General features: G+C 30.9%; 6 protein-coding genes across 18 annotated transcripts in view; 2 read left to right on the top strand and 4 right to left on the bottom strand.

Moving 5' to 3' along the window:
- Atpalpha (sodium/potassium-transporting ATPase subunit alpha) overlaps positions 1-11,734 on the bottom strand; it is a 71,128-nt gene extending 59,394 nt beyond the window's left edge. For 3 of the 9 annotated variants that reach the window (XM_076403056.1, XM_076403054.1, XM_076403055.1), the window contains exon 1: positions 11,500-11,730. In XM_076403056.1, coding sequence (XP_076259171.1) covers positions 11,500-11,529 — 30 coding nt within the window. In that variant the 5' untranslated portion in view covers positions 11,530-11,730. Of the gene's footprint in view, positions 1-2,697; positions 2,737-3,965; positions 4,128-4,405; positions 4,448-11,499 lie in introns of those variants that run through there. The other 6 variants (XM_076403053.1, XM_076403061.1, XM_076403057.1 and 3 more) reach the window with 6 other exon arrangements.
- A 1,921-nt stretch (positions 11,735-13,655) lies between these two features.
- On the top strand, positions 13,656-17,377 carry LOC143195663 (serine/threonine-protein kinase VRK1). Of its 4 annotated transcripts, none has more exons than XR_013005576.1 (12): positions 13,656-13,935; positions 13,991-14,060; positions 14,112-14,308; positions 14,369-14,591; positions 14,659-14,838; positions 14,899-15,212; positions 15,270-15,449; positions 15,511-15,717; positions 15,773-15,923; positions 15,985-16,024; positions 16,311-16,360; positions 17,301-17,377. XR_013005576.1 is itself a non-coding variant. In XM_076403036.1 (11 exons), exons 1-10 carry the CDS (start codon positions 13,744-13,746, stop codon positions 16,008-16,010), a joined length of 1,740 nt encoding a protein of 579 aa, XP_076259151.1. In that variant the 5' UTR covers positions 13,656-13,743; the 3' UTR covers positions 16,011-16,024; positions 17,301-17,377. The 4 variants fall into 4 exon arrangements, 2 of the variants coding, with proteins under 2 accessions (XP_076259151.1, XP_076259152.1); XR_013005577.1 differs by having other exon boundaries at positions 15,985-16,028; XM_076403036.1 differs by lacking the exon at positions 16,311-16,360.
- Ogg1 (8-oxoguanine DNA glycosylase) lies at positions 16,018-17,320 on the bottom strand. Its single transcript, XM_076403039.1, has 5 exons — positions 17,169-17,320; positions 16,793-17,116; positions 16,459-16,741; positions 16,215-16,409; positions 16,018-16,163 (listed from the first exon to the last, which is right to left on the bottom strand). The coding sequence occupies exons 1-5, from the start codon at positions 17,249-17,251 to the stop codon at positions 16,080-16,082; spliced, it is 969 nt and encodes a 322-aa protein (XP_076259154.1). The 5' UTR covers positions 17,252-17,320; the 3' UTR covers positions 16,018-16,079.
- A 160-nt stretch (positions 17,378-17,537) lies between the features above and the next one.
- On the bottom strand, positions 17,538-20,008 carry PpD3 (Protein phosphatase D3). The gene is made up of 7 exons (XM_076403038.1): positions 19,788-20,008; positions 19,226-19,615; positions 19,054-19,175; positions 18,729-18,999; positions 18,228-18,678; positions 18,093-18,174; positions 17,538-17,990 (listed from the first exon to the last, which is right to left on the bottom strand). Exons 1-7 carry the CDS (start codon positions 19,879-19,881, stop codon positions 17,928-17,930), a joined length of 1,473 nt encoding a protein of 490 aa, XP_076259153.1. The 5' UTR covers positions 19,882-20,008; the 3' UTR covers positions 17,538-17,927.
- A 186-nt stretch (positions 20,009-20,194) lies between these two features.
- On the bottom strand, positions 20,195-24,642 carry Dhap-at (dihydroxyacetone phosphate acyltransferase). Its single transcript, XM_076403030.1, has 11 exons — positions 24,219-24,642; positions 23,961-24,137; positions 22,921-23,050; positions 22,659-22,862; positions 21,817-21,968; positions 21,135-21,765; positions 20,998-21,077; positions 20,791-20,943; positions 20,565-20,737; positions 20,429-20,490; positions 20,195-20,339 (listed from the first exon to the last, which is right to left on the bottom strand). The coding sequence occupies exons 1-11, from the start codon at positions 24,402-24,404 to the stop codon at positions 20,269-20,271; spliced, it is 2,019 nt and encodes a 672-aa protein (XP_076259145.1). The 5' UTR covers positions 24,405-24,642; the 3' UTR covers positions 20,195-20,268.
- A 17-nt stretch (positions 24,643-24,659) lies between these two features.
- Positions 24,660-26,135, top strand: LOC143195661 (uncharacterized). Of its 2 annotated transcripts, XM_076403033.1 has the most exons (4): positions 24,660-24,968; positions 25,027-25,221; positions 25,279-25,390; positions 25,451-26,135. In XM_076403033.1, the coding sequence occupies exons 1-4, from the start codon at positions 24,846-24,848 to the stop codon at positions 26,026-26,028; spliced, it is 1,008 nt and encodes a 335-aa protein (XP_076259148.1). In that variant the 5' UTR covers positions 24,660-24,845; the 3' UTR covers positions 26,029-26,135. The 2 variants fall into 2 exon arrangements, with proteins under 2 accessions (XP_076259148.1, XP_076259149.1); XM_076403034.1 differs by lacking the exon at positions 25,027-25,221 and having other exon boundaries at positions 24,709-24,968.
- The last annotated feature ends 255 nt before the right edge of the window (positions 26,136-26,390 follow it).

The raw sequence follows: 26,390 nt of genomic DNA, 5'->3' as shown, positions 1-26,390 counted from the left end.
TCGGGAAAGTTCAAGTCAACTTGATGGACGTTATAGAGACTGACTCGCTAAATAAACACTAATGATTCTGAACGGTCTGGTCATTCAAAATTAGCCATTTTTCAGAATATTTCTTGCTTGAAAATCAGAAAATGACTAAACTAAAATTTAAGAACATAAATTCCTAAACTAACACTTAAGATATCAAAAAGTAGTGTCTTTATTTGCATTTTGTTTGTATTGCAAATTTTATATAATTGTTGTATTCCATAAGTTGCTTTCGAAGTGGATGTATAATTATATTCTATTTTGGTTATGATATAGATCGCTCACCAGGACCATACATGATTTTCTTCGTTTGAAGTTATCGTAGTAGACCTATTTACATCGACGGTTACAACAGGAGATGTGTTCAAAAAATAACGGGAATTTTAAAATTTTGCCTATCTTGGTCCAAGCGACACGATTTTGTTGTTATTGTGATCTTCATGATTTTCAAAAATAAAGGAAACTTTGACGAACTGCCATTTTTCAAAAGCTAAATACTCTCTTAAAAAGAAGTTCCTAAAATATTTTGGAAATGGTAATGACATGGCTTGAAATAGCATTCAGAAACAGCACTATTTCAACTATTAACATTTAATCATGAAATTGAACAAGACACAAACAGAAAACCGCAGAAAATCATGCGTTCTATATATATATTCCACCACAAACAACCAATCACCCTGTACAGATTCGAAATAAACTCCAATACCAACACGCAAAAATCAATAGTCGCCGCCAGACATTGCCCGAAAGTTCTTTTTATCGTCGATGTATACGTACTCCCAAAACGAATTGAAAAGTTGCCAAAAACTCCGGCACGTTTATGTCGAACAACTATGGAGAGAATACAGAAAAACCTACTGGTATTGTAGGAGATGAAAACCGTGATAATTAACTACAAAATCAATAGTTTTAATAAACAGTTTCGAAGATACGTTGCACGAGATGTCAAATATAAATGAACACAAACGTAATTTACCATCAGCCAGGAATATACAAAGGCATGAAGAAATAAATTGTGTGAGATAAATATCAAATGGATAATAGAATTTGAATCGAGCGAGTTTGAAACTAAGTTGAAAGCAATCCATTTTGATGATACTAGTTTGTTAGTTGATGACCAAATGATACTCCTCGGTGATCCTTATTGTAAACGTCTCAATAAATACCTTTTTAAAATTAAAAAAATATCACTATTTCTATTTCAAAAAGTAGCGTTTTGAGCTTGTTTGTCAATGTTTTGATATGATAGGATCTTAATAAATCTTTTATTTATACTATGATGATATAGGTGTCCAAAACTAACTTCAAATTCAAGTGTATGAAGTGTTTATAAAGTTTATTAAACTACTAGTTTATTGCAGCTTGGCCCCCTAACTAACCAATTTTATAATATTTCAGTTCGTTTAACCACACAAAACAAAGTTGTAGATACCTTGTTGTAGATCAAAAGAGTATTCTTCAGTCTCTAGTCCATTTATAAATCTTGTTGACCGCTACTTGTACTTTTTCTACAGCCTTAGGAAGAGATACATTACATTACATCTTTTATATAGCAATATAGATATTAGCAATATAGATCAGATATAGGAGCGGTCCCAAGACACTACCCTGTGGAACTCCAGCCGAAATAGGTTTAAATGTTGAGAATGCACGTTTATGTGAGACTCTGAATTTTCTTTCGAAAAGATATGATTCCAGCAATAGACAGTAATTTCGCGATAACAATTTGCTGATTTTGTATATTAATCCCAAATGCCATACTCGGTCAAAAGCCTATGAGATGGTCAGGAACATTGCATGGCAATATTTATTTTCAACGGCCATTGTTATTCTGTGCACTTGGTCGATTATCGAATGGTTATTTCGAAATCTAAACTGGAAATCTAGTATTTCTATAAATTGTTTAATACGTTTTAACAGCAGTTCCTCAAATAATTCCCCAACATCGCAGGTAGCAGCGAAATAGTCCTGTAAGATCCAAGTTATTCTGCCGATTTGTCAGGATCTATAGCATATGGCTGATAAACAATACCATATTCCACGATGATAATGTGCCCAAACACACAGCCAAAAAGGTTTAGATTTGGTTTGGGAGACAACAGTTTATCATTAAATATTTGCCATAATATGCACAACCGTCAGATCTCAACATAACTGAATCGTTATAGAGTTACAGTTTTAGAGCAGAGAATAGGGAGTAGATTTCCACCTCCAACATCATTGAAACAATTCATTTTTTAGTACAGGAATGGGACAACATTCCACTGAAGATTATTCAGCAAAGAATTTCAGCTTTTTTAAAATCAAATGGTGACTCAACGCCTTATTAATAAATAAATGTCTTGTATATGTCAGGTGTTCGTATTATATTGTCCATCGCCTGTGACAGACTGTAACAGTGTCGAAGTCTCACAGCCGTACTGAACTATAGGCAAGATAAGCTTACGAAAGGAATAGATTTTGGTCTATTTTATTGTATCAATATATTAAAAGTTGAATAACTGATCTTGTTTCAGTGTATATTTGACATTCCGTCTTATTTTAATAATTTTTGTTCAGCAAATATATTAGAAAACGACCAGGTACAACAATTTTCTTAATAAGGGTTTGATGACTTTAAAAATGATAAGCCGGACAAAAACAGTTTTAAGTAGCAACATAACTTACTTCTTCACTCCCGTTACTGTTCATGATTACTTGACAAATCACTATATCGATAGCTATCGATCGATAGCACATGGCCGCCAAATAATGCCATATTCCAAGATGATAATGCGCTCAAACACACAACCAAAAAGGTTTAATCTTCGTTTGAAAAGCATCACCGAAGACGGTGAACGCAGTGGACGCACAAAAGAGGTTGTTACCGACGAAAACATTTAAAAATCCACACAATGATTTTGAATGATATCAACTGAACGTGTACATCATATCATTCACGAATATTTGGGTATGAGAAAGCTCTGTGCAAAGTAGGTGCCGCACGAGCTCACTTTTCGCCAAAAACAACGAGGAGTTGATGATTCGGAGCAGTGTTTGAAGATGATCAAGTAATAAACCCGAGTTTTTGCATCGATATGTGACAATGGATGAAACATGGCTCCATCATTTCACTCCGAAGTCCAATCGACAGTCATCCGAGTGGACTGCACACGATGAACCCGCTCCAAAGTAATGCTCATGGTATAATTTTCTTTGACTACCTTGAAAAAGGAAGGACCATCAACAGCGACTATTACATAGCGTCATTGGACCGTTTGAAGAACGGAATCGCCGAAAAACGGCCGCATTTGAAGAAAAAGAAGTGCTGCTTCGTCAAGACAATGCACCGTGTCACAAGTCAGTGAAAACGATGACAAAAATCCATGAATTGGGCTTCGAATTGCTTCCTCATCCACCGTATTCTCCAGATCTGTCCCCCAGCGACTATTTCCTGTTCTCAGATCTCAAAAGAATGCTCGCTGGGAAGAAATTTTCGTCGAATGAAGAGGTGATCGACAAAACTGGGGCCTATTTTGAAGCAAAGGACAAATCGTACTACAAAAATGATATTGAAAAGTTGAATAAAAAAAACTAATGTTGCCAAAAAAATTTGTTTTACTATAGTAGGCCGCGAACTTCAATTGACCTGTTAAATACATGTTCTGCATCTGTCACTTGTTCATATCATTTTGTCCATCGCCTGTATCAGACTATAACGGTGTCCAAGTCTCATACAAAGCCATACAAAAGTATTAACAAGATGGGCGTTCAAAAGGGATGGGTTTTAGTCTTTTTCATTGTATTAATACAATAAAAAATTTAATAACTGATCTTTTTTCGTTGAATATTTTACATTCTGTGTTGTCTTAGTCACTTTTATTCAGCGACCAGGGACAACAACTTTAAAAACGTTATACCGGACAAAAACAATTTTAACTAGCGACAAAACTTACTTCTTCACTCCCGTTACTCTCCATGATTCCTCGATAGATCGGTTCAAATCGTCAACGCACCGTCACTCCAGCCGAACCGACTAGCCGGATTTCGTTGTGAATTTGTGTCTGCGACTCGCAATATATCCAGAAGTGCACGTCGCTACCGTGAACGTACCACACCAACTGAGCCTCCAGCAACCACAAAACCGTCCGACAAATAGCTCAATTTTGCAATTACAACCGACGATTGTATTTAAACGGTCGCGGCAGAGAGCCACGTTAAAAAAAGACAAAACAACTTTTATCCAATATACAACAAGGCCATTTTTCTATACAAATTTCATGTTTTAATATCGGCACCCATTCGGTGCTGGAAGGTCCACAACATTTACGAATTAGCCTGATATGAACCCGTGCATGATAACAAAAAGAAACACATAGAAACATTTATAAATTACCTGTTTTTTGTTATCTTGAACAGTCATCTTGTCACCAGGAAACCATACAAAACTATAGACGAAAAAAACCGGATGAACTCTGAACCTTTTACCACAAAGGACTGAACGATAATGACGAACTTCTTAGGAACGTTTGTACAAGCTGGATTCAGTACCGTACAAAACGTGAACTTACCGGTAACATCTAGTTAGAAGCCAAGAAAAAGGTAAAGCGTTAAGCACTTGACGGTATACGAGATATTTCACACCTCTAGCTGTCGATCAATCTACCGATCTGCAACTGAACCGTGTATCGAAAGTGAATCGATGTTTCTCGTGGTAAATAATCAAAAATGACGGTCGAAATGCGATAACAGCGTTCAACGGCCCTTTAATGAAACCATGCGCAACTGGTCTGAACTAGTTGGGACAACTAATCTTTCAGGTTTCGTATATTATTTAGAAGTATTTTCTATTAAGACAATGAGAAAGAAAATGGTGAACACCAAAATATCCAAGGTAAATACATCTCTAGTATGTTTTGCTAGTATTTATTTCATCTTTCGGGACAAGAGACGAATCCTATTGGTCTTTAAATGAGCTTTAAATGATTTTTTAATTTGAAGTTTTGTTGTGAAAAATCAGTACAATGTATTTTATTCAAAGTATTATCCATCGATAGCCGCCAATTCAGGCAATTTATGGACTATTTTTTGGTGTCTTCATAAGTACTAAAGTGCTATTAGGATAGATCACAACTCTTGTAACTGTCGGAACAAGTAGTCTGAACAAATAGGGTAAGGACTGGAAAATATGGCGGGTGAGGTAGATAGTTAGCCTTTTTTCGCGCAGTGCTCGGCACAAACGGAACAATTGTAGTCGATAGCTATCCACATTGGTGGTTTCATTAGGTTTTAACAGCTCATAGAATAGCACACCAAGCTGATCCCATTAAATACACAACATTAACTTGGGGCCATGGATATTCGGCTTTGCCGTTCTTGTTGATGCAAGACCGACTATTTTTCATCGCCAATAACAATATGACAAAAAACCTTTCCTATTTTACCGTTGAAGCAACTTTACATACATGACCTTCACAAATGGCTTGAATTCATACGGCACAAAATATCCAAGCTTTTGGATCATTCCCATCTTCGTCAAGCGATTAGAAATATGTTGCTACCAACAATTCTACATATTCTTCTTCTTGCACTTTACATGGATTATTGTTTAAAGCCTTCAATCTTCGTCTTATCGAAACAAACAGTAGTGGAACGGAACAACATCTAAAGAATAAGGCGGGTGGGATATTACATGTATAGTATATTGAAAGTTTTTTTAGTAATGCGTCGTAGATATTTGTGACGTTAAAACATTACAATGTTGCCGCATCAACTCTGAGTTTTAATTCAGTTTGGCTTTGACACAGAAAAACATTGTAATCTAAATAAAATAATTGAACAAAAATGTTACCAAATATAATTTATTTTAACATTATACTATATCTAAAAACTACAGTGAATTATACAATCGGAATAATTTATAGGTAAGAGTTAAAAACTCTTATCACTATTGCTTTCAAGAATTTTGCATACGTCTGAGAGCTGGTCGCCGTCTGGCTAAATTATTCAAAATATTAGTTATAATTATTATAGGTTATAAACCGAGAAACTTTATTTTAGCCCTTTATTTTGATAAATTTTGAGTTGCTCCGTTATATATCATATTACTTTGTTTGAAAATGCCGAAAACAATAGATATTCAGGATCACAAATTGATTGCGACTTTAATAGGTTATTTCGAAAAGGAACGAGATAACGGAGGCCCCCTTTTACCGGTAAATTCCGTTAGAGATGTAATTATTGATTATATTAAATAATATAAGTCCCTACAATTTTATTGAAAATGTTTTTAACGGGTTGCTGCCGTGCTAAATATTACTGTGGGTACTGTGAATAACATCGCTTACGAAATAAAGAATAATACGTTAAATTCACCCAAGAAAACCCATCTACATACAAAGTGTGTGAGGAATCTTGACCATCTTGATATTGGCTCTATTCGAGACCAAATATAAGAAATATATAAGACAGTAAGTACACAAACTATTATATCGATATAAACATAATTTAATAAAATAATTTTAGAGAAAATTGTCCCTCTGGAAAGTATACATAAAAGAATTAAGGACATGAAGCTTTTTGAGTGACGTAAGACATGCTTTAATACATTCTTACAGGGCATAGGGTTTAAATGGTGTAAAGATAACCCTCAGAGCGATTTAATAGAACTTCCAGACATTACCTTAAAAAGAATTCAATTAAAGGCATAAAATAATATAAGAAACTTGAATATTTTAAAATGGTTCATTGTGGTACTCTTGGCAGGACAGTAACAAAAAAGTGTAAAGACAATAAAAATTGATGGAAAAAGTTACAATACAAAAACTGTTTGGATATGTGGAAGAAAGCATTGTCAACCATAACACCTTCGGTTTGGATGAACTCGATAAGACATAGAAAGGAAGTAATTGATAAATGGTGGAATCGTGAACATGTTTTAGACAGATTAGAAATTAGTAGTTTAGTGATTGAATTGGACAGTGAGTCGTAAAGTGAAAGTGACTGAAGAAAACTTTCAGGATATGTGATAATACTGTGAATGCTGGAAATTCCCAAGACAGAGTAATGAGAGTGGTAACAACTAAAGGTATGCACATAATTAATTGAATATAACTATAGAAAATGGTATTGTAGGGCTTGAATGATTTGTGTGCATTGATATGATTATAATTGTTCAAAATTAAACATAAGCATTAGGTTAGAACATACGAGAATATTAGATAGAATTCAATGATTAATTTTATCACGAATAGTGTACACAGGTAGTAGCAGAAGAAATAAAAATACAGCGATACCAAAATGACTTGCCAAGTAAACACACCATCGAAGAAAACAAGAACTAAATGTAAAAAGTAAATATGATATCGAATGAAAGTAAAATATATTATATATTAATGTACTATAATGTTGATAACCAAGTACAGAACATCGTTCTATTTTGTTCAAAGAACAGGCCGCAAAGGAAAAAATGATAATCATTCCCAATTCTTTTCTACAAAAGTTGTTTTCTTTTCTGTTGTTACAAATTAAAAAGCGTTGATGGTTGCCTATGCCAACTACCAATGATTTAAATCTCTGCTGGGAACAACAAACAAAAATCGAAGTCTTAACCACCAAATATTGTGATATACCTATGTGTTTCATTTAAATAATATTTTTATATAATTTGTCTATGATTAAAAGCCACATTACAATAAAGCACCTACGGCCGATGTGATTTGATTACTTAAAATCACCTTTGATTGATTTTAAAAAATTGTGAAATAAGGTTATTTCCGTTTTCACTAATTATAAATAAGCCACAAATAAATATTTGCTCTTGGTTTGGAATAGTGGGAAATAAATATGTTATCTCATGCAAAACATGTCTGCTCCAGATCACAAGCTTCATATTTTTGAAAAACGTGTATTAATTTCTCAATAATTATTGATAAAAAGAACTTCCAATGTTTATAACGATACCAAAATAACAAAAAATGTGTTGGTTGGTTCTTTCTGAACATTTTATCTCGTTAATAAGCCACATTTCAATAGCATACATTCGGTAATGTTTTTATTCTGCCAATTCTAGGGTCACGTTTTGAACTTTATGCTGTTCGATTATTTGTGATTGTAAAAACTGACCAAACGAAAACAAAACAGAACTTTTATTTAACAGTAATAAAATAAAAAACGATAGTCAGAGTGAAATTGAAAGAAATATGATGGGAAACCCTCGGGCACCCTCCTTATAGCCCTGACTTGTCACCTTGAAAAAATCACTTGAAGGCACGCTGAAGAATAACACTGTTGTGTCTTTGCTCGTATTGCTGTCGTTTTTCGCGCAGTGCTCAGCTCTAACTTATCAATTGTAGTCGATAGCGATCACCTTTGGTGGTTTCATCGAGTAATGTCTTCAAATTTTTTGGCCTGTCCAGAATGTTCTTTGTCTTCGGTGTTAAAATCACCACTTTTAAATGATAGATATCACTATGTTGAAGCTTCGCACGCTATTCAATGACCTTCGGCCGCCTCTTTCTTCAAAATAAAGTAAAAAAGTATAACTTGCCATAAATACGATTTACTCGGTAGAAATTCAGACATTCTCAGCTCATTGAAATTTTTTTTGTGCACACTTTGACGAAATGACATGAAGTTGGTTAGAAATGTACCTGATGCGATTTAATTCACATCCGTTGTAAATAAAATTGAAAATGAATTTATGGGCCCGAATAAAATTTCTGAAAACTTTATAATTTTTTCCATTACCAATAATTAACAATGTATCTTGACTAATGTATTATCAGTTAACAAAATATATTGGAAAAGACAGAACTGTGACCTTTATCTAAACGGTTACTCGATGTGATTCGATGATGGAAAAGTACGCTGCTGCCGCATCATATTAACGTGTAAAACACATTGTCTTGATAAAATTTATAAAAACGTTTTTCACCCATAAATGAAACGGGCTCGAGAGCTCAGGAAGCAGATTGTTAATGCGTTACGGTCATGACTGTCATTTAAGTGTCTGAAGCATGAGACACAGCCGTGGAATTATGGGAACGTTTTAAACCTGGTGGGTGGCTCGACATCCGATGCCCGACGACAAAATTGGCAAAAACGCTTTCGTCTCCTTTTTTCGTGTGTTTTTCATTAACGAGATAAATGAATGTCAGCTTCGCATGACCCAAATTCTACACCCCGAACATCTTAAAACTGGAACAAGTTTATTACGTGATTTTATTAAGGGGTTATGCTACATTAACAGTTCAATTGAAAAATCCCCGGCCGGACAGATAGATGGCGCTACTAGAATTAAATCCATATGTTTTTAGTTAGCCCTAACCCTCAAATGATGCGTGTATAAATTTGACAGCTGTCGGATCATTAGTTTGTGAATTATAGCATTCTGAATGAAGCAACTTTTGTTATTGTGAAAAAATGGATAAAAAGAAATTTCACGTGTTGACAAAAAAATATTGCTTTTTGAAGAGAAAAAATAGAGTTGAAGCAAAAACTTGTCTTGATGCCGACGACGAATGACACTGCCCCAGGAAAATTAACCATCAAGGATTGGTACGCTAAGTTTAGACGTGGTGAAATGAACACCGAAGACGGTGAACGCAGTGGACGCCCAAAAGAGGTTGTTACCGACGAAAACATTTAAAAAATCCATAAAATGATTTTGAATGACAGTAAATTGGAATTGAATAAATTAGCAGACACTCTAAAGATATCAACTGAACGTGTACATCATATCATTCACGAATATTTGGGTATGAGAAAGCTCTGTGCAAAGTGGGTTCTCGCGAGCTCACTTTTGACCAAAAACAACGACGAGTTGATGATTCGGAGCAATGTTTAAAGATGATCAAACATGGCTCCATCATTTCACTCCGAAGTCCAATCGACAGTCATCCAGACTGCACACGATGAACCCGCTCCAAAGAGTGGGAACACGCAATACTCGGTTGCCAAGTTTATGGAGTCTGTATTTTGGGATGTGCATGGAAAAATGTTCATTGACTACCTTGAAAAAGGAAGGACCATGAACAGCGACTATTACATAGCGTTATTGGACCGTTTAAAGGACGAAATCGCCGAAAAACGGCCGCATTTGAAGAAAAAGAAAGTGCTGCTTCATCAAAAAATCGAAAAGTTACATCACAGTAAAATGTCAATTGAAAATGTCAACCATACATGTCCGCTAGAAAATGATCTTTCAAAACAGGATACCTAAATTAGAAGATTTATGTAAATCTGTCAATTCCTCTTATCAAGATAACATTCGTATATTCACACATATTCAAATTTGAATTGTCACAATTCCTTATTTCAAAAAATATTTTATTTTATTATCATATTCTCACTTTTACAAGGCATAGCAAATGGCTTTGGTTCTCTATAATATAGAACAACGTTAGAGGTAGAGCCAGAGATGTGCTAATATTTTGACCTACAATAATCATGTGAAAAAATAGGTCGAGAATTTTTACGATATTTAACATCTACCACCGATAAGGTGACGTAATTTGCGCTTCCGGTCTCTAGTTTGACGTCACCAGTCTGAATGGACGACAATGAAATGCCACTTATCTCATTTAGCTACCATGTGACTCACTTAGCGCTGAGATCGACACACACGCATATATATAATATATATGATGGATACAGTCAGGTATTTTTCATTTGCGATATAAAAAATCCCATTGATGGAATATTAATATAATTATTGGTGACTGAAAAATAAACAATATCATTATTAGTATTACAATCAAACAGCGGAACTGGCCGAATGCAAGGAGTAGTTGCAACTTTTAAAAGTTGTCATACTCAATAATGTTGTTTTTCTTGAGACTTCTAGGGGTCTATAAAATAAACTACATCAATATTAATCCCGTCATAATAGACTACCCGATATACAAGAAAATTTTCTTGCATTAAAGAAAACCTATAAATTAATAAATATCCAAGAAATTTGTTTATGCAACACCAATAAATAAAATAATACTGAGCTAGGCTACTGAGTCTAAATAATCAACTTTATCTATTAATTCAATATAAATCGGTGAGCTAATCAAACATGTTTTTATTTTTGTTACTATAAATTATACATCATTGCAAACACGTAACCTTGAACAGGGATATTAACACCGGTATTGTGTTAAATTTCAATTGCAACTATCAAAAATTTTAAAATAGGTAAAATAAACCTCAAAAGATATCTTTCAAAGTGAGCCAAACAACTCATCAATACTTAAAAATAATAACACAAATGTAATTACAATTCCAGGCGTAAATAAAAAGAAACTAATAAAACATTTGATATTCACCTGTTCAAACAAGGTGTGGCATTGATATTTAAATTACTTCATCTTTATATGCTCGTACTATCTTATCGGTAACTTATTTACAAATATATTTGCTAGATAAGATTAGACATTCTGGCATTGCTTTCAAATTCGACTAACAAAAGTTATATTATTAACGTTCTATCGGTTTACTTACCTCATCGTCTAAGTGTCCCTTCGATGTCATCTTTTTTACTGTATAAGAAAGATTTATTGACAGTCCCCTGTGACGATAATTTTAAAATACTACAGCACACTCCTGAAGTAAATTAGTTTTAATTGTTTCACTCAGAAAATCATTATACCTTAGAATATTTTTTTCAACAAGTGATTGTAAATGTTATTTACAAAAACAGTAACTGTCAATCTAATATAAAACTAAACGTTTTGACATAGGGAATATCATTTTCCCCCAGATTCTACTGTTGGTGTTTCTTGGCGCCCTGTATATACAGGTATTGTTCGATTACAAATAAGACAAACCAAATATTAAATACATTATAAGGATATATAACATAATTATAGAATATATAATAACAGTCACGTTATTAAATTGATTCAAAAGAGATATTATGTAATAAAGTTAAGCACTACATAAGCATCCATAAATTTCATATTATTAGAATTATAGGAATAAAATATAAAACTTTTCATTTCAAGTTTTACATAGAATTAGTTTACAAGTTTTGATGTACAATATATTGTTATTAAGTATGGAGGTTGCATAAAAACCATAGATAATCAAACTTTTGATTATATAAGCTAAACTGATTAGTGCAATATTATAAGAATTGAATTGATTTTGACATGCGTGAAAAAAATGAGTTATGAGAAGGTATAATAAAATAGTTTTATATAACTCCAAAAATAAAAATGTTACAAATAAAATAACCCTTTTAAGATGGGATACATACAGTATAATCATTTGCACTGTATGGATTTTACTATGTGCTAAAATTCCGTATGTACTTTTGAGTTTTTATATAAAAAGTATTCTAGATTATTGATTTTTTTCATAATGAGGTTCAATATTCTCAAAATTTTACAGTATTTAAGTAAATTAGATTTAAAACAATGCTGGTAAATGACTAGAATGTAGAATCAAGACAATTTTAACCATATTTGTTAATTACAAATTGACGACTGCGCCGGTAGGAATTTTTAAAAATCTTTAATTATGTCAAGGCGTGCTTTCAGGTAATTCATATATAGTTATTAAGGAGGAAAAAATAACACTAAATAACATCAACAATTTAAACTCTTTATTTATATAGTATGTAAGCTGAAGTGGATACATCTGACAAGCGATTTTTAATAAACAAGTTCAAAAAAAGATTTTAAAAAATAATAAAAGCCAGCTTCTTATAGAACTTAATGTACCTGTAGCTTTTTTTGTAATATAGATATCTTCAAATAAGAATGAATAGATATTGAAATGTACTAATGAAATTATGTTTTTATTTGAATGCCTGAACGTTTAGACTTTCGTTCATGCAGCATTCAATATCCTTCAATGCAATGAAGGTTGGGACTTCCTTGCATAGACAGACATTTGATATAGAAATAACAAATAACACATCGATATCATACAATTCAGTCAAAAAGAATTTGGTCATCGTATTATACTTTTAAAGTTATATGCCCTATCTCACAAAACATTTGTTATATATATTTTGAGCCCTATCGCTTTTAAATACATATCCAGCCGCACCTGCAACTCATTTTCAACTATTCAACAATTTAAATTTTCAAGTCTCACGGACCGACGAAACGGTCTGTTTGCATAATATATTATTATTATAAATAGTTATAATAAAATTAAGACTTTGTTGGCAAATTTATGTATGTAAAAACAAATAATTACCAAGGGTGCAAAATATATATAAACATTTTACTAGCACTTTTGTCTAGAAGGTTTGAAATACCTCAATTATTAAAAATTACTATTAAATAATGTTTGAATAATTTGTACTTATTAAAATATATTTTATTAAGATCACCAAAATTTTCTTTAAATTCCAATCAATAATGTAATTTTGCAAATGATGTAGGTCCAATAAATATCGATCTTAACATGTTTAACATAGGGATGTCATGAGCGAAAATAAATATAAATATATCGCTTTCGATATTTTTAAGGAAATATGGATATATCCATGTATTAAAGCATAAAAAGTATCTGTACTTTTAAATTCGTTGACTGGAGAGTAAAAAGTATCATTGCTAAAAACACTGTCAAGATATTGAAATAAAAATATATTAATTCGAAATATCGATACTCACCAACAACTCTAGTTTAACCGCCTTTAAATTTGACATTAAGCTGGTTGTGAAGTGTTTAAAATTTCTATTAGTTTTTTCTAAATAGTTACGTTTTGTTATTGTTTTTTATTTGTTAATTATGCCACCCAAGAAAAAGAAAGAAAATAGTTATAAGTTTGCATCACCTTTACCTAAAGGTTTAATTTTAGAAGACATTGCTAAGAAAAAATGGAAACTTGGAGTATCAATAGGTAAAGGAGGTTTTGGAGAAATATACAGTGCTCAAGAAGCTGAAGCCAAAGGAAATAACTATCCCTTCGTTGTTAAAATTGTAGTGTGGTGATGTGTTACCCAAATAAAAATTATTATTATTCATAATTTTTTAGGAACCTCATGAAAATGGGCCACTTTTTGTTGAAATTAATTTTTATATTAGGAATGCCAAAGTTGCAGATGGTAACCCATTATTTTAAGTAAAAGTATTTATTAAATAAAAATTCCTTCCAGTGGAGAAATTCAAGAAAGAGAATAGTCTAAATACATTTGGCATGCCTGTTTACTATGGCTCAGGATCTCATGAATACAATGGTGAAAGATACAGATTTCTAATAATGGAAAAATTTGGAAGTGATCTCCTAATGTTGTTTAACCAAAACAACAAACAGTTTCCAGTACAAACAGTATTCAAAATAGGATTGCAAATTGTATAATGCAATAGTAATTGTTTATATGATTAATTTTATATAAAATTGTTTAAATTTTAGATTGATGTACTAAAATATATCCATAACAGAGGTTATGTACATGCTGATATAAAAGGTGCCAATTTACTTTTGGGATTAAGCAAAGATGATCAGAACAAACAGATTTATTTAGTTGATTTTGGACTTGCGACTAAATACAGCCTTGAAAAGGAATTTAAACCAAATCCCAAAAAAGCTCATGATGGCACTATTGAATACTTAAGTAGAGATGCACATTTGGGAGGTAATATATTTAATTATAAAATAATATAATTGCTCAAATCTCAAGAATTAATTGTACTTTTTTTCAGTACAAACTAGAAGAGGTGATTTAGAAATACTTGCTTATAACATGTTACATTGGCTTGGTTGTAAATTACCATGGGAAAATAAAATTAAAGACCCCAAGTTAGTACAAAAGAGTAAAGAAGATAGTATGTCTAGTGTATCAAATATGATTAAGGTGTGTTTTGATTCAACCCCTTGCCCTAGTAAGTTACTAGCAATATTAATCTAAAACAGTGTATTCATTAAAGATCTGTTTTCTATAGAGGCTATTGAGGACTATTTAATTTACCTAAGTACTCTAAAGTTTAATACTGCACCAGATTATGAGAAAATCAAAACCATTTTTATGTCAGGATTAAAAAGTGCAGGTGGAACTCTACATTCATCTTTAGAATTTTCAATGTCAAAAACACCATCGAAAACACCTAGAACACCTGGGTCTGCTGGCAGAAGCAGCAATAGGAATAAAGGCAAAAAGAATGAAATGGATGATGAGGCAACCACACCGAAATCAATTAATGTGACAAGGCCAAAAAAAGGTTTTGTTAAACCAATTAAGTACACAGATGATGATACTGTATGTATCCTAACTTAACTGTTATATTAATTATTTGTTTTACATTCTTATTTTTAGAGCGAAGATGAAGTTTCAAAACCAAAACTTACCAAAGCAAAAGTCCAATCTAGGAAAGTAAACAGAGACAATTCAAGTGAAGTAGATTCAGATATAATAGAATCATCTCCAGTTGTGTCAGTTCAGAGTCGAAAAAGGAAAGTCCAGCAGAAAACGAAGCCACTGAAGATCCAAGGCATTGTTAGTAATAATTAATATTGCAGTATTCATAGCTACAACCTTATTTTATCTACCCTTTTAGAATGGCATGAGTAATATTGACAGTCCCAATAGGAAACCAAGAGGTAAACCCAAAAATAATATTGGACAGAGAAAACAAAATCTGAGTTCAATAAGTGAGCAGGACACTGATGAAGATGACAATGAAACACCTACCAAAAGGATAAGAAAACGAAAATTGAGAACCAAAAACGCATCAAATACAAATAATAGTACAGAACAGACAGAGGTGAATTATACATAAAGTGTATTATTAACAATTAAAGTACAATAATTATCTTCAGGCGTACAGTGATAATGAGCAAGTAACAGAGAATAGAAAGAAAAAAACAAATTCCTCTAAATTAAAAAAAGGACAGGCTATGTCATTAGATGATCTTACGGTGGGTTATACTGATGCAATGAAGGAGGTTTTGTTTAAAAAAATGAAGAAAGGTTAGCATATTTTATTACACCTGTTGTATATGTAATTTAAATATTATTTTTTTATAACCAGAAAACAAAAAAGGAAAGTTGAACTGAGTCAAGATACAACAGTAAGTAAGGATATATATTCAGTCAAAATACAAATAATGTATAATAGATAAAATATTAATTCAATTTGCGCTTTCTTGGCTTTAATTTCTTCACGTTTTCTGTATTTTGAAATTTTTTTAAATCTGCACAAAATAATATCTAAAAAAATTGATTGTGATATTGTAACATTTGGTTTAAATATATATTTACTGTGTGAGCCCAACCTGCTAAAGGACCATACAGATTTCTAAAATATTCACCAATTTCATTATAAATTTTATCAGTAACTGTCTTCTGTTTTTTTAGCTCGGGCATATACAACCTGGCTGCTATTTGGTAGATATGTGTATCAACAGGTATTGCATCAAGATGGCCCAAAGACATTAAACAAATACAATCTGCAACCTAAATAAAAATAAGTTATTTTGAATTTTCTGCAGGAATTATAATTAACCTTAGCACCTATACCCATTAAAGACATTAAATTTTTCTTGCTCTCGTCGTACGTCATCAGTTTAAGATTATCTAACCATTTCTGGCCACCTTGGGATACAATATAAGCTGCGGAATGACTTATGTACTTTGCTCTATATCCAAACCCATTCTCTCTTAATTTTAGTTCAATATCGTTTCCTGCCAGTGCATTTACATTAGGAAATGCATAATATGATTTATCATCAATATTACAAATCTTTTCTCCATAAAATTGTGCTAATTTTTCAACCATCGATGATATTCTAATAAATATTTCATATAATATTTGTTAACATTATTTCACTCTAGCTTACCTTGAAATATGATTATTTTGTGAACAAATAAAAGAGAATATATTTTCTGTAATATCTTGCTTTAAAATTCTTATTCCATAAAATTGTTTGGCAGCTTCTTTAAAATTAGGGTCTTTTTCACTCCACTGTAAGTAATAGCTTTCCAAATCTATGTCCAGTTGAAAATATTGTCTTAACAGATCATTATAATATTCCTCGCTGTTACAATCTGTTTCTTTCGATTCATAAACCTTATATAAGATAACATCTTGTTCTTGTTGTAATATCCAAACTTTGTTTGAAAACACACCGGTCCATTGATTTTGTTGTTCGTCTTTTTTCCATCTTAAAAACTTTTATTATAATATTCTTTAATTATTTACCATTAAATATATACCTAAAGCTTTGCCCACCATTTAGAGTGCCAATTAATTGCAAATCTTGATTTCTACAAAACAGTTTAAACCACCTTTTGCTCATAATAAAAATGTTTGTTTGAGTGTTATAACTAACCTATATTTATTTTCAGGTTAAAATTATCAACTATGGCGCCAAAAAAGTATTGTTATTTTTATACTATGAATTAAATATGTTGATTCAGGATTACCTGATACTGTATTTTTTGTCTGAAGTAGTAAAACCTTTAAAACTGGTAGTTAGTACTACCAACTAGCAATATAAATATCAAATTAACTTCCTGATTTATGGAAATAAAATCTCATATGAAACTATTAAACTCCTTGGGTATACTGATTAAAACACATCATTCTAAAACTAAGTTTATTAAAATATACACTATCAAAAATGGGAACAATATTTAGAAATATTGAACATACAATTGTCTAGTATTTAATCTCTCAAAAAACGACAGTCGAAGGCAGTTCATTTTGGATCATGACAATATACATTTATGTATAACAAAACAATGGAAAACAAATAATTGAGATGAATATTTCTTATCACCGGCCGTAATTATAATGAAACAAACCCTTCAATATGTCCAGCAGTTCCTTATCTTTGGATTTAAGACACAGTGTCAACAAGGAAAAAATCACTAATAAAATTTGTTTAGTGTATTGCATCATTATTTAACAAACAAAAAATAACTTTGTTTTTAGAAAATAACTATAAATTACACTACAATAAATGCCAGGTACTAGAACATTAAACTTGTAAGTAAAGAATTTGCATATGCCATCGGTTTCACATTGGGATGACTCTACAAAAAAAAACGCTTTTTAATGGAAAGCAAAAACTTTAAAAGAGTTTTAAAAAAAAGCTAAACTTTTTTAGAGTTAAAAATTAATGATTAATTACTTACCACAGCTTCGTAAGTTGTAAATTTTGGAATCATATCTTTACCATTTAGCACAATAAATGCACCTTTGTTACCCATGGTATCACTAAAAAAATTAATTCCATAGAACAATAAATCTAACTACATTTATAAACATACCAGTAATTTGGCGCAGAAAAGACAGTGATACATTTACCATCATGGGCAACTTCATAGCCTTCACTTTTAACCTCGTGACTTCTGATAATATAGTCTAATTTATTTAATTCCAAAAATTTACTGGTAACATCTGGTCCAAATTGACATCCCACTCCTCTTTTACTGGGGGCTCTACCCTTTTGTGGTTGGGGATCTGACCACAGTAACTCACACATTGGTCCATCCTCGGGAGGCTGCCTGTTTCTATCAATTTGTCCAATTTCATCCAAAGTGACATCATCGCGAGAGAACAAACCCCCATGCATCACCAATACCCTTTTATTTAAACAATGCGCTAACGGTAACCAATTATAAACTTCTGTGAAAAGTTCTGCCATTTGAGTGCTATACTTTGACTTCACTTCACCGTCAAAACCATACATTTGATTCATAGTGGCACTCTCATGATTTCCTAAAGATAACATCATTTTGTATGCAGCATTTACTTATTTTGATACATACCTCTAGACATATAAAAATGATTTGGATAAAGTAATTTAAAACCAAAAAGTGTAAATATACACTCAACTGAAAAAGAACCTCTATCTACGAAATCACCATTAAATAAATAGGGATTTGTTTCTGATGGTAAACCATTCAGTTCAAAAATATTTAAAAGGTCATAGTACTGACCATGTATGTCACCACATACTGTGAATTTATCTTTGTCCCCAAAAGAGACATCAATAAGTGAAGGTTGAGCCATAAAATAATTCTTAATATCCAATAAAATCTGAAATACAACAAAAGGGATAGTGGAATTATACAACAAAATCTTTTAACTCACTTTATAAGCAAATTTTCTATGTAATTTGCCTTGATTTTTGTACAACTCCATTAATTCCTTCATAAAATTTAATGTTATTTTACCATTTTCTATTTCCGGTCCGCTATATCCATTTTCAATAGCTATAAAATTATAATCAACAAAACTGTTGGATATCAAAAAATATACTTACTAATTACATCCAAATTAATAGTATCAGCAACACTTTGCTTCTTATCTTCTACAGAAATCGCCTTTTCGAACGCTATTTTCTTAACAATTTTATTACATTCATTATATTTGAGCTTAGCATCTTTATCACTGGGTCTCACTTTGGTTACATATTCATAATCTTTTAAAGCTTCTTTCCATTTACCTAAAGCCATATTGGCCGCTGCTCGTCTATAAAATCCTTTAACATAGTTTTTATCTAAATCAATAGCTTTGGTGGCATCAGATAAAGCATAACCAAAGCATTCTATTTTGAGAAATGCAAAACTCCGATTCGCATAATATATTGCCTTGGTTGGATTTTTCTCGATTGCTTTGGTATAGGATTCAATAGCTAAGTTATAATCTTGTTCTAAAAGGTAATATAATTATTTATCTACAATGTGGGGGAAATATTTTAGGTTAGATAAACAATATAAAAATTATACTATTACAGATCCGGTAATGTTCAAATTTAACTTTTGTGGTACATTAATTTTTGATTATACGAGAATATACAACTAAATATGAGCAATTCCACTAACTTTTAAAATAATCATTTGCTTCCGACTTATATTTCTCAGCAAGTTCCGTATCTTCTGTAGAAACACTTGGTTTCTCCTCGATCCCGTTACTCATAGTGAATGTGGAAATTCAATATTTATAATAAAATTGCAACTACTTGTATATTTTTTGCTATCGACTGCAAGATGAAAACCCAGAGCTTTCCAACATTTCTTTTTTAAAAAGACATTTTTGACGTAAACTGACGTTCCTCGATCTCAAATATGACCAATATAACAAATAGTTAGCAATAGCACCAACATAAGCATACATATATATATATATATATATATATATATATATATATATATATATATATATATATATATATTATATCAATATGTATTTTAATACCAAACCGATATAAAAAAAAAGATAAAATAAAAAATGTCAGTCAATCATAGTTTATTAAATCAAAAACCAACACTGCTATAGATTCACATATATTCTCACATACTATTTTTATATTTTACTTTTTAGATGTAAAAACATATCAAAACTTTTTATAACGTGGAATGATGGAATGTAGATTTCTGAAAAAAAATATTATTAATAAATATTCATAATACTCAATATAATATTCATAAATAATCAAATATTAATAAATTGAACAATTACTTACCTAAATCTTCCTTAAGTTTAGATAATTTTTCATAGTTGACTTGATAAATATTCTGACCTTCCCTAAAACAACGGCAATATTGATATAAGTGATTAAGGATGATACTTAAAAACACACACAAATTAAAAGCACTTACTGTCGTTTTTTCTGTAGCAAATTTTTACTGGCAAATGAATATATACAATTAGAAAGAGTATCTAGAGACATGCAATAAGGGTGAATAAAAATCTTCCTTTCTAATATTGCATCCTCGAATATTTTTTGAACACTGGACTGTAAAGCTTTTTCGGTAAGATTACTGGGAGATTTCTATGAAAAATTGCGTGTTTAAAAATAATTTATAGGCATTAAATAGACCTTACTAGTAATAGATCTATAACAACAAAATATGTTAATATAAATGGCTGGATACTGTTTATTAATACTTCTTCTAATAAATTGTTTCCAATTATACCACATTCTCCTGTGGTTATGAGACGCTGTTCAGACAATTTAATAAAAGCCTTCTCAAAGTTCTAAAACAAATAATTATAGAACGTATGATCAAAGAAAATTAGGTGTCTATTCACTTCTTGATATAATTGTTCCGAAGTCACAAATTCCACAGAAAACATTGATCGCAGAACAATGAAGTGTTTATACAATGCATCTACGGTAGATATATTTTATAAGCTGCTACTCTAAACAATCTCTAAACTTCTTTTACCTTTACTCATGTCACCGAAACTTTTTAAAATGATGAGGATAAGTGCCGCATCGATTAGATAATGTAAAATGGGATTAACATAAAGCTGTAGCATTATAAATGGTACTGAATAGGAAATGGTCTGTTCTGATAAAGCATGAGCTTTCAATTTACTGGCATTCAAAGGCCCTACTGTCGTTTGATTTTGAACTAAAACGATCTCCCCATTATTCTCACAAATTAAGTTTGCATGCACGACCAAACACTCTTCCAAAGCTTTTTGGATATCCTCGTCGAAGATCTTCGCTCCCCACGCCAGTAGAACGTGTTTAACAGTTTCCGTCTCCATTATTAATTGTTCCTTTCTTTGTCTTGACTTTCCCTGTGTCAAATTATTATTTAATAATAGGGCAAACAAGTTGAACGAGTTCAACACGTTGTTGGTTTGTTGCTTTCGTACTATCTCGAATGCCAGTGGTGGAACTAGCGCTTTTTCTTCGTTTGTCAGCTCATAAGAGTGATCAGGGCCGAATCGGTGCCCAGCATGATTTAAATGACTCCCGAAGAAGTCTCTAGCAGAAATGGGAGTATCAAAATGTACATACATGTTACCGAATTTTTCCTTAATTATCCTTAAAGATTTTAAAAAACCCTAAAAAATCCTATCTAGTTGCGAGTGTTATTTTTAATCATAAAATCTTACCGATGTACTTTCTTTTGGCTTAGGAATACCCAGCAATTCAAAACCAAACAGGCTCTCCTCCAGAATTCGATCGTAATTAATGCTGACTGGCACGAAAAGTATATCTGACACGTGACCCAAAAAGAGAGCCTTCAAAATCATTAAAATCAAACCTAAAATCGAAAGTTTAAATGACAGTTTTATAGGAATTTCGTATTAAATAATTGCTAGATATGTGAAGAAATAATCCATGTATTTTAAATATACTTATATACTTCCTGTTGAAATAAATTCATATCTGTTTATTTTTTGATTGATTACTTGATATGGATTAAGTCAAAGAGACTTAACAGAAGCTTTGGGCTTTGAAGATTGAAGGAAGCTCATACATAACACATTTTAAAAATGAAAATTCATGCGAGGTTTACAAGAACTTGAGCTTGATCTTAAGAAAACAAAAAATTATTCAAAACGAATTTAGTACAATGATTAAAATTTTTATATAATTATAATTACTACCAATTAATTTGGACTGGTAAGACGATAACATCATTTTGGATTAGATTATTGTTTGGTCTAGGAATAAAATAATATTTATTCAAGACCCTCTCGACTATATCAAGAAAAACATCGTAAATTAAAGCATGATTCGTCGATTTTTAGCTTCTTCTTCCATTCCTTAACCAAAATTCAATATTTCGAATTTGTATGGAGTTTAAGATTAAACTCACCGAAAAATAATTACCTATTAAACTGACCCCATTGATAAAAAAGGAATAGATTATGAGGACTTCAGGTTAATAATATATTATATTTAAACAGTAAAACCATGGATTACTCATTCACATACCTGAAAAGGTTACCATATTTCGGAGTTAGGCTTTTGTTACTTCTGCTTCTAGTTCCTTCAATGAAAAATTCAATGGGCTCGTCGCCCTTTGTAACCAACTGATTGATATACTCCTTGAATACAGACCAATACACTGGATCATTATTCGCTGAACGATTGATGTAAAAGGCTCCAGTATTCCGCAGCATTTCACCCATGCCCATCATTCCATGGAAATCTGTTGTTTATGGTTTGTTAATTGATGGTATTGAACAAAAATCAAGTTTAAATCTCACCCATTGCGGCAGCAATTGCGGGTATTTCTAGGTCGTAAGTAAAACACACATAAGAAAATAGTATAAAATCTGCATAGCTTCTATGAGATGGCACATATATCACTGGGCAGAAACCCATTTTCTTTTTCAACTAAAATAACCATTTAAAACTGTTACATTTGTGATAATCTTAAGTGGAGAGTAAATACACCTTGATTCTTAAGAAGTCAATTCAAATAATTTTCCATATATAATATATACAAATATAATATAGTTAAAAAGAATGTTTTGAACACAAATGATAGGGGATTGAAAAAATATAATGACATCATAACTTAACAATCATAAAGGAAAAATTATAATTATACAAACATAAATACATGAAATAAAAAGTGAATTTGTAATTTGACACTAATTTGTAATTCTACTAATGATGAAGAAAATACTGGCTAGCCAGACGATACAGAATAATTTTTAAAATAGTTTTTCATTAAAGCCTTGCAATTACTGTGAAATGTTTAATGAATTATTAATAATAATAATATAAAACTTTATCGGTAAACCCTCTATTATTAAAATAAGCACGTTTCTACATTAATACAATATAAAATATAGAAATAGTTAAACAATTGAAAGTTAACTACAGATAAGTATAATATAATAAATGCCAAGTCAACATAACATATTGAAAAACCAATTAAATGATACATTCAATAAAATCCATCTTAATTATACATCCATAAGATAAAAAAGTGTTTTGAGAGGATACTATCTTAAAAATCACACATCATATAATTAATTCCAAAACATATTAATTATAATGGATATATCAACATCTTAATATATGGTTATTCAACATAATATGTATAAATTATCATATATTATTTTATAAATATTAAAAACAAAAATAAAAATTTAAAGCAATAACAAACAATATACAGTTCACAGTTCAACTACTAACGTTTTAAACAATACCTGTTCATCTTTGTACCCAATTGAAACACAAAACAATTAACTAATATTTTTTTACTAGCAATGTAATAAAGGCAGGATTACAATACCTCATCTATTCCATGATAATTGACATATATTCCTGAGCAAACTTTCATACATATTTTTGTTAGGGCAAATCCCAACCATCTAATGATTTTTAAATTCTTTTTATATCCAATTTCATCCAATATCTGCCTTAGTTCTTTTATTATAACTTCCTTTTTTGCATTTCGTTTTTGGCATAACTAAAAAAGGTCATAATTAACAGTAAGCTGTTTATATCTAAGTAAAAACAAAGTTATTATACATAAAGATAACTTACCTACCTCATTTATTAACTGTGTAATTTTGGTACTAGCTAGTACAGCATTTTTATGACTTTCTGGGGTAGGTCTAGGTTTAATTGTTATTGGATACTTTATGTGTAGTGTTCTAGATGCCCAAAATAAATTGCTTAATTCCAAACGTCGAGGAACCAAAATATCCTCATATTTACTTCGAACAAACGTCATTTTTAATAGATTTACAAAACTAGCTATACAATGTAATCTTTAAATACATGCTCCAACTACAATGATCAACCTCACACTAAATACATTATTAAGTATGTATTACTGATAAGAATCGATATTGTATTAATTTAAATTCAAGGTCCGTACATTTAAATACTCGTGCAAAATAGAATTCAGAAAAACTTTAAATAAATCTTAAAATGACATTGTGCCCTACTAACATCTTTTTAAAAATAACATGCTTTGTTGGTTGACTATATATATAAAGATCTCATCTAAATTTTTATTAGAGTAACACTTTTTGTTAGTTTTAGTTATGTTGTTGGTTTGCTATCGCGATTCCATAAGTATAACGTGATTTTATGATTCAACTCTACTTTTTGTTGGTTATTAAATATTCAATCAATATTTTAAGAAACAATAATAGTATCAAATTTAATTATGGATATTTATTGGAGGACCATTTCACGAAAAAATGCTTCAGACCTAAAACTTAGTGTAACTTTCAACAATAATAATATAGATGTTCTTTTGTTTGATTGTACTCATTGTTGGAAAGCAAATGTATGTATGTTGACAATTCAGTCTAACCAATTTATAACCCATCTAACAATTTTTATAGATTAGTGAATCTAATTTAAGAGTCCATGCGGAGAGATATAGAACAGAACTGTCTACATATCTGAATGACATCAAAAAATATTTAATACAGCCTCTAGATAATGTTGAAATAACATTATTTGAAAATACATTTCGAATAAAGATTATATTAGATAATCAAATGAAAACAATATATTTTGAAACGATTATGATAAAAGCAAGACTTAAAAAATATTGAATTTGTTTTGGAATAATATAACAATTATTGTTTTAGGTGGATTTTGCAACAAATATATTGTCTACAGTTGATAATTTGTTTGCTGTTAAGAAACAATGTTTTGATGATTTTAATAATTTAAAAACAGAAAATGAAAAATTAAAAGAAGGTGCATATTATATGTATGTATACTAATACAGCTTAATATTAAAACACTATTAAATTCTAGCTAAATTTCAATTGGAAGCAAAGCTGAATGAATTTATTGAGAGGAAAAAGACTGATGAAGAAGAGATATTCTCAAAATTTGTAGTGTTATTAAATGAGAAAAAAAGGCAAATACAACATCTGAATGATTTACTAATTGCATTTAAGCATGGAAGAACTATAAATAATCCAAACATTGTGACACATAAAGAGTCAAAAAAAATTGAGGATACTCCAAAGGCTGAGAATATTTCAAATAATAGTGACATAAGTTCAGACGAATCAAATTCTGACCAAAGTTACAATACTGAAGATGAAGAACAAGTGAGCTTCAGTCAACAAAAAGCTTTAAAGCTCTCCAAGGAAACCTTTGTTGAAACACATCATAAAAGAGAATTAATGGAACTCACTGATGACATTCCGACTGTACACTTAACAAAACGACTTCGACAGAAGAGTGTTGATCTCAGTTCAACATTACAATCCCAAAGTATTAAGGGAGAAAATATTGAAAAGGACAGTATATCTACACAAAATGATGTTGGTGAGGAATTGCCAAGTGTCACCTCCAATACACAGGACTTGCTTGATAATATTTAATAGAATAACATTATAGAATAAAAATTACAAAATTAAAAATATTTTTAAAATTATGTATATAATATCTTTGGTTATTATTGTATAAACTCAAGTACTACTGGTCATAATGGAATTTTATTTCTTATATTTTTTTAAAACTTGCCGTCATTTAAAAGTAAGGTTAGTTAAAAGAAAAGAAGTTATTGAAATAATAATATATTTACTATAGAAGAATTGTCAATTTATTACGATTAATAATCAAATAATGCTAGGCATATAGCTGTCAATAACAAAAATAAAATAAATATTTGTGTTCAAATATTATGGCTGAATAATTACAATTTAGGCAACATCACATGCACTATTTTTATATTTATATTTAA

The sequence above is a fragment of the Rhynchophorus ferrugineus genome, unplaced genomic scaffold (assembly GCF_030347505.1).
Source record: "Rhynchophorus ferrugineus isolate W39M unplaced genomic scaffold, kcgeb_rfMv2 rfM4, whole genome shotgun sequence".
Lineage (NCBI taxonomy): Eukaryota > Metazoa > Arthropoda > Insecta > Coleoptera > Curculionidae > Rhynchophorus > Rhynchophorus ferrugineus.
Note: the sequence above shows the minus strand (reverse complement) of the source record. Positions and strands in the feature narration are given on the sequence as shown.

Coding starts and splice junctions, on each gene's coding strand:
- LOC143195663 (XM_076403036.1), top strand. CDS start 13,744: ATGCCACCCAAGAAAAAGAAAGAAAATAGTTATAAGTTTGCATCACCT. Junction 14,839..14,898: donor TGATTCAACCCCTTGCCCTA/GTAAGTTACTAG, acceptor TGTTTTCTATAG/AGGCTATTGAGGACTATTTA. Junction 15,718..15,772: donor ATAGTACAGAACAGACAGAG/GTGAATTATACA, acceptor AATTATCTTCAG/GCGTACAGTGATAATGAGCA.
- Ogg1 (XM_076403039.1), bottom strand. CDS start 17,251: ATGAGCAAAAGGTGGTTTAAACTGTTTTGTAGAAATCAAGATTTGCAA. Junction 16,410..16,458: donor TAATGGGTATAGGTGCTAAG/GTTAATTATAAT, acceptor ATTTTTATTTAG/GTTGCAGATTGTATTTGTTT. Junction 16,164..16,214: donor TAGCAGGTTGGGCTCACACA/GTAAATATATAT, acceptor CAATTTTTTTAG/ATATTATTTTGTGCAGATTT.
- PpD3 (XM_076403038.1), bottom strand. CDS start 19,881: ATGAGTAACGGGATCGAGGAGAAACCAAGTGTTTCTACAGAAGATACG. Junction 18,679..18,728: donor TCATTTTTATATGTCTAGAG/GTATGTATCAAA, acceptor TGTTATCTTTAG/GAAATCATGAGAGTGCCACT. Junction 17,991..18,092: donor TTACAACTTACGAAGCTGTG/GTAAGTAATTAA, acceptor TTTTTTTTGTAG/AGTCATCCCAATGTGAAACC.
- Dhap-at (XM_076403030.1), bottom strand. CDS start 24,404: ATGACGTTTGTTCGAAGTAAATATGAGGATATTTTGGTTCCTCGACGT. Junction 24,138..24,218: donor TTACACAGTTAATAAATGAG/GTAGGTAAGTTA, acceptor GACCTTTTTTAG/TTATGCCAAAAACGAAATGC. Junction 20,340..20,428: donor TAAACTTAAGGAAGATTTAG/GTAAGTAATTGT, acceptor ATTTTTTTTCAG/AAATCTACATTCCATCATTC.
- LOC143195661 (XM_076403033.1), top strand. CDS start 24,846: ATGGATATTTATTGGAGGACCATTTCACGAAAAAATGCTTCAGACCTA. Junction 25,222..25,278: donor TTGAAACGATTATGATAAAA/GCAAGACTTAAA, acceptor TTATTGTTTTAG/GTGGATTTTGCAACAAATAT. Junction 25,391..25,450: donor AAATGAAAAATTAAAAGAAG/GTGCATATTATA, acceptor ATTAAATTCTAG/CTAAATTTCAATTGGAAGCA.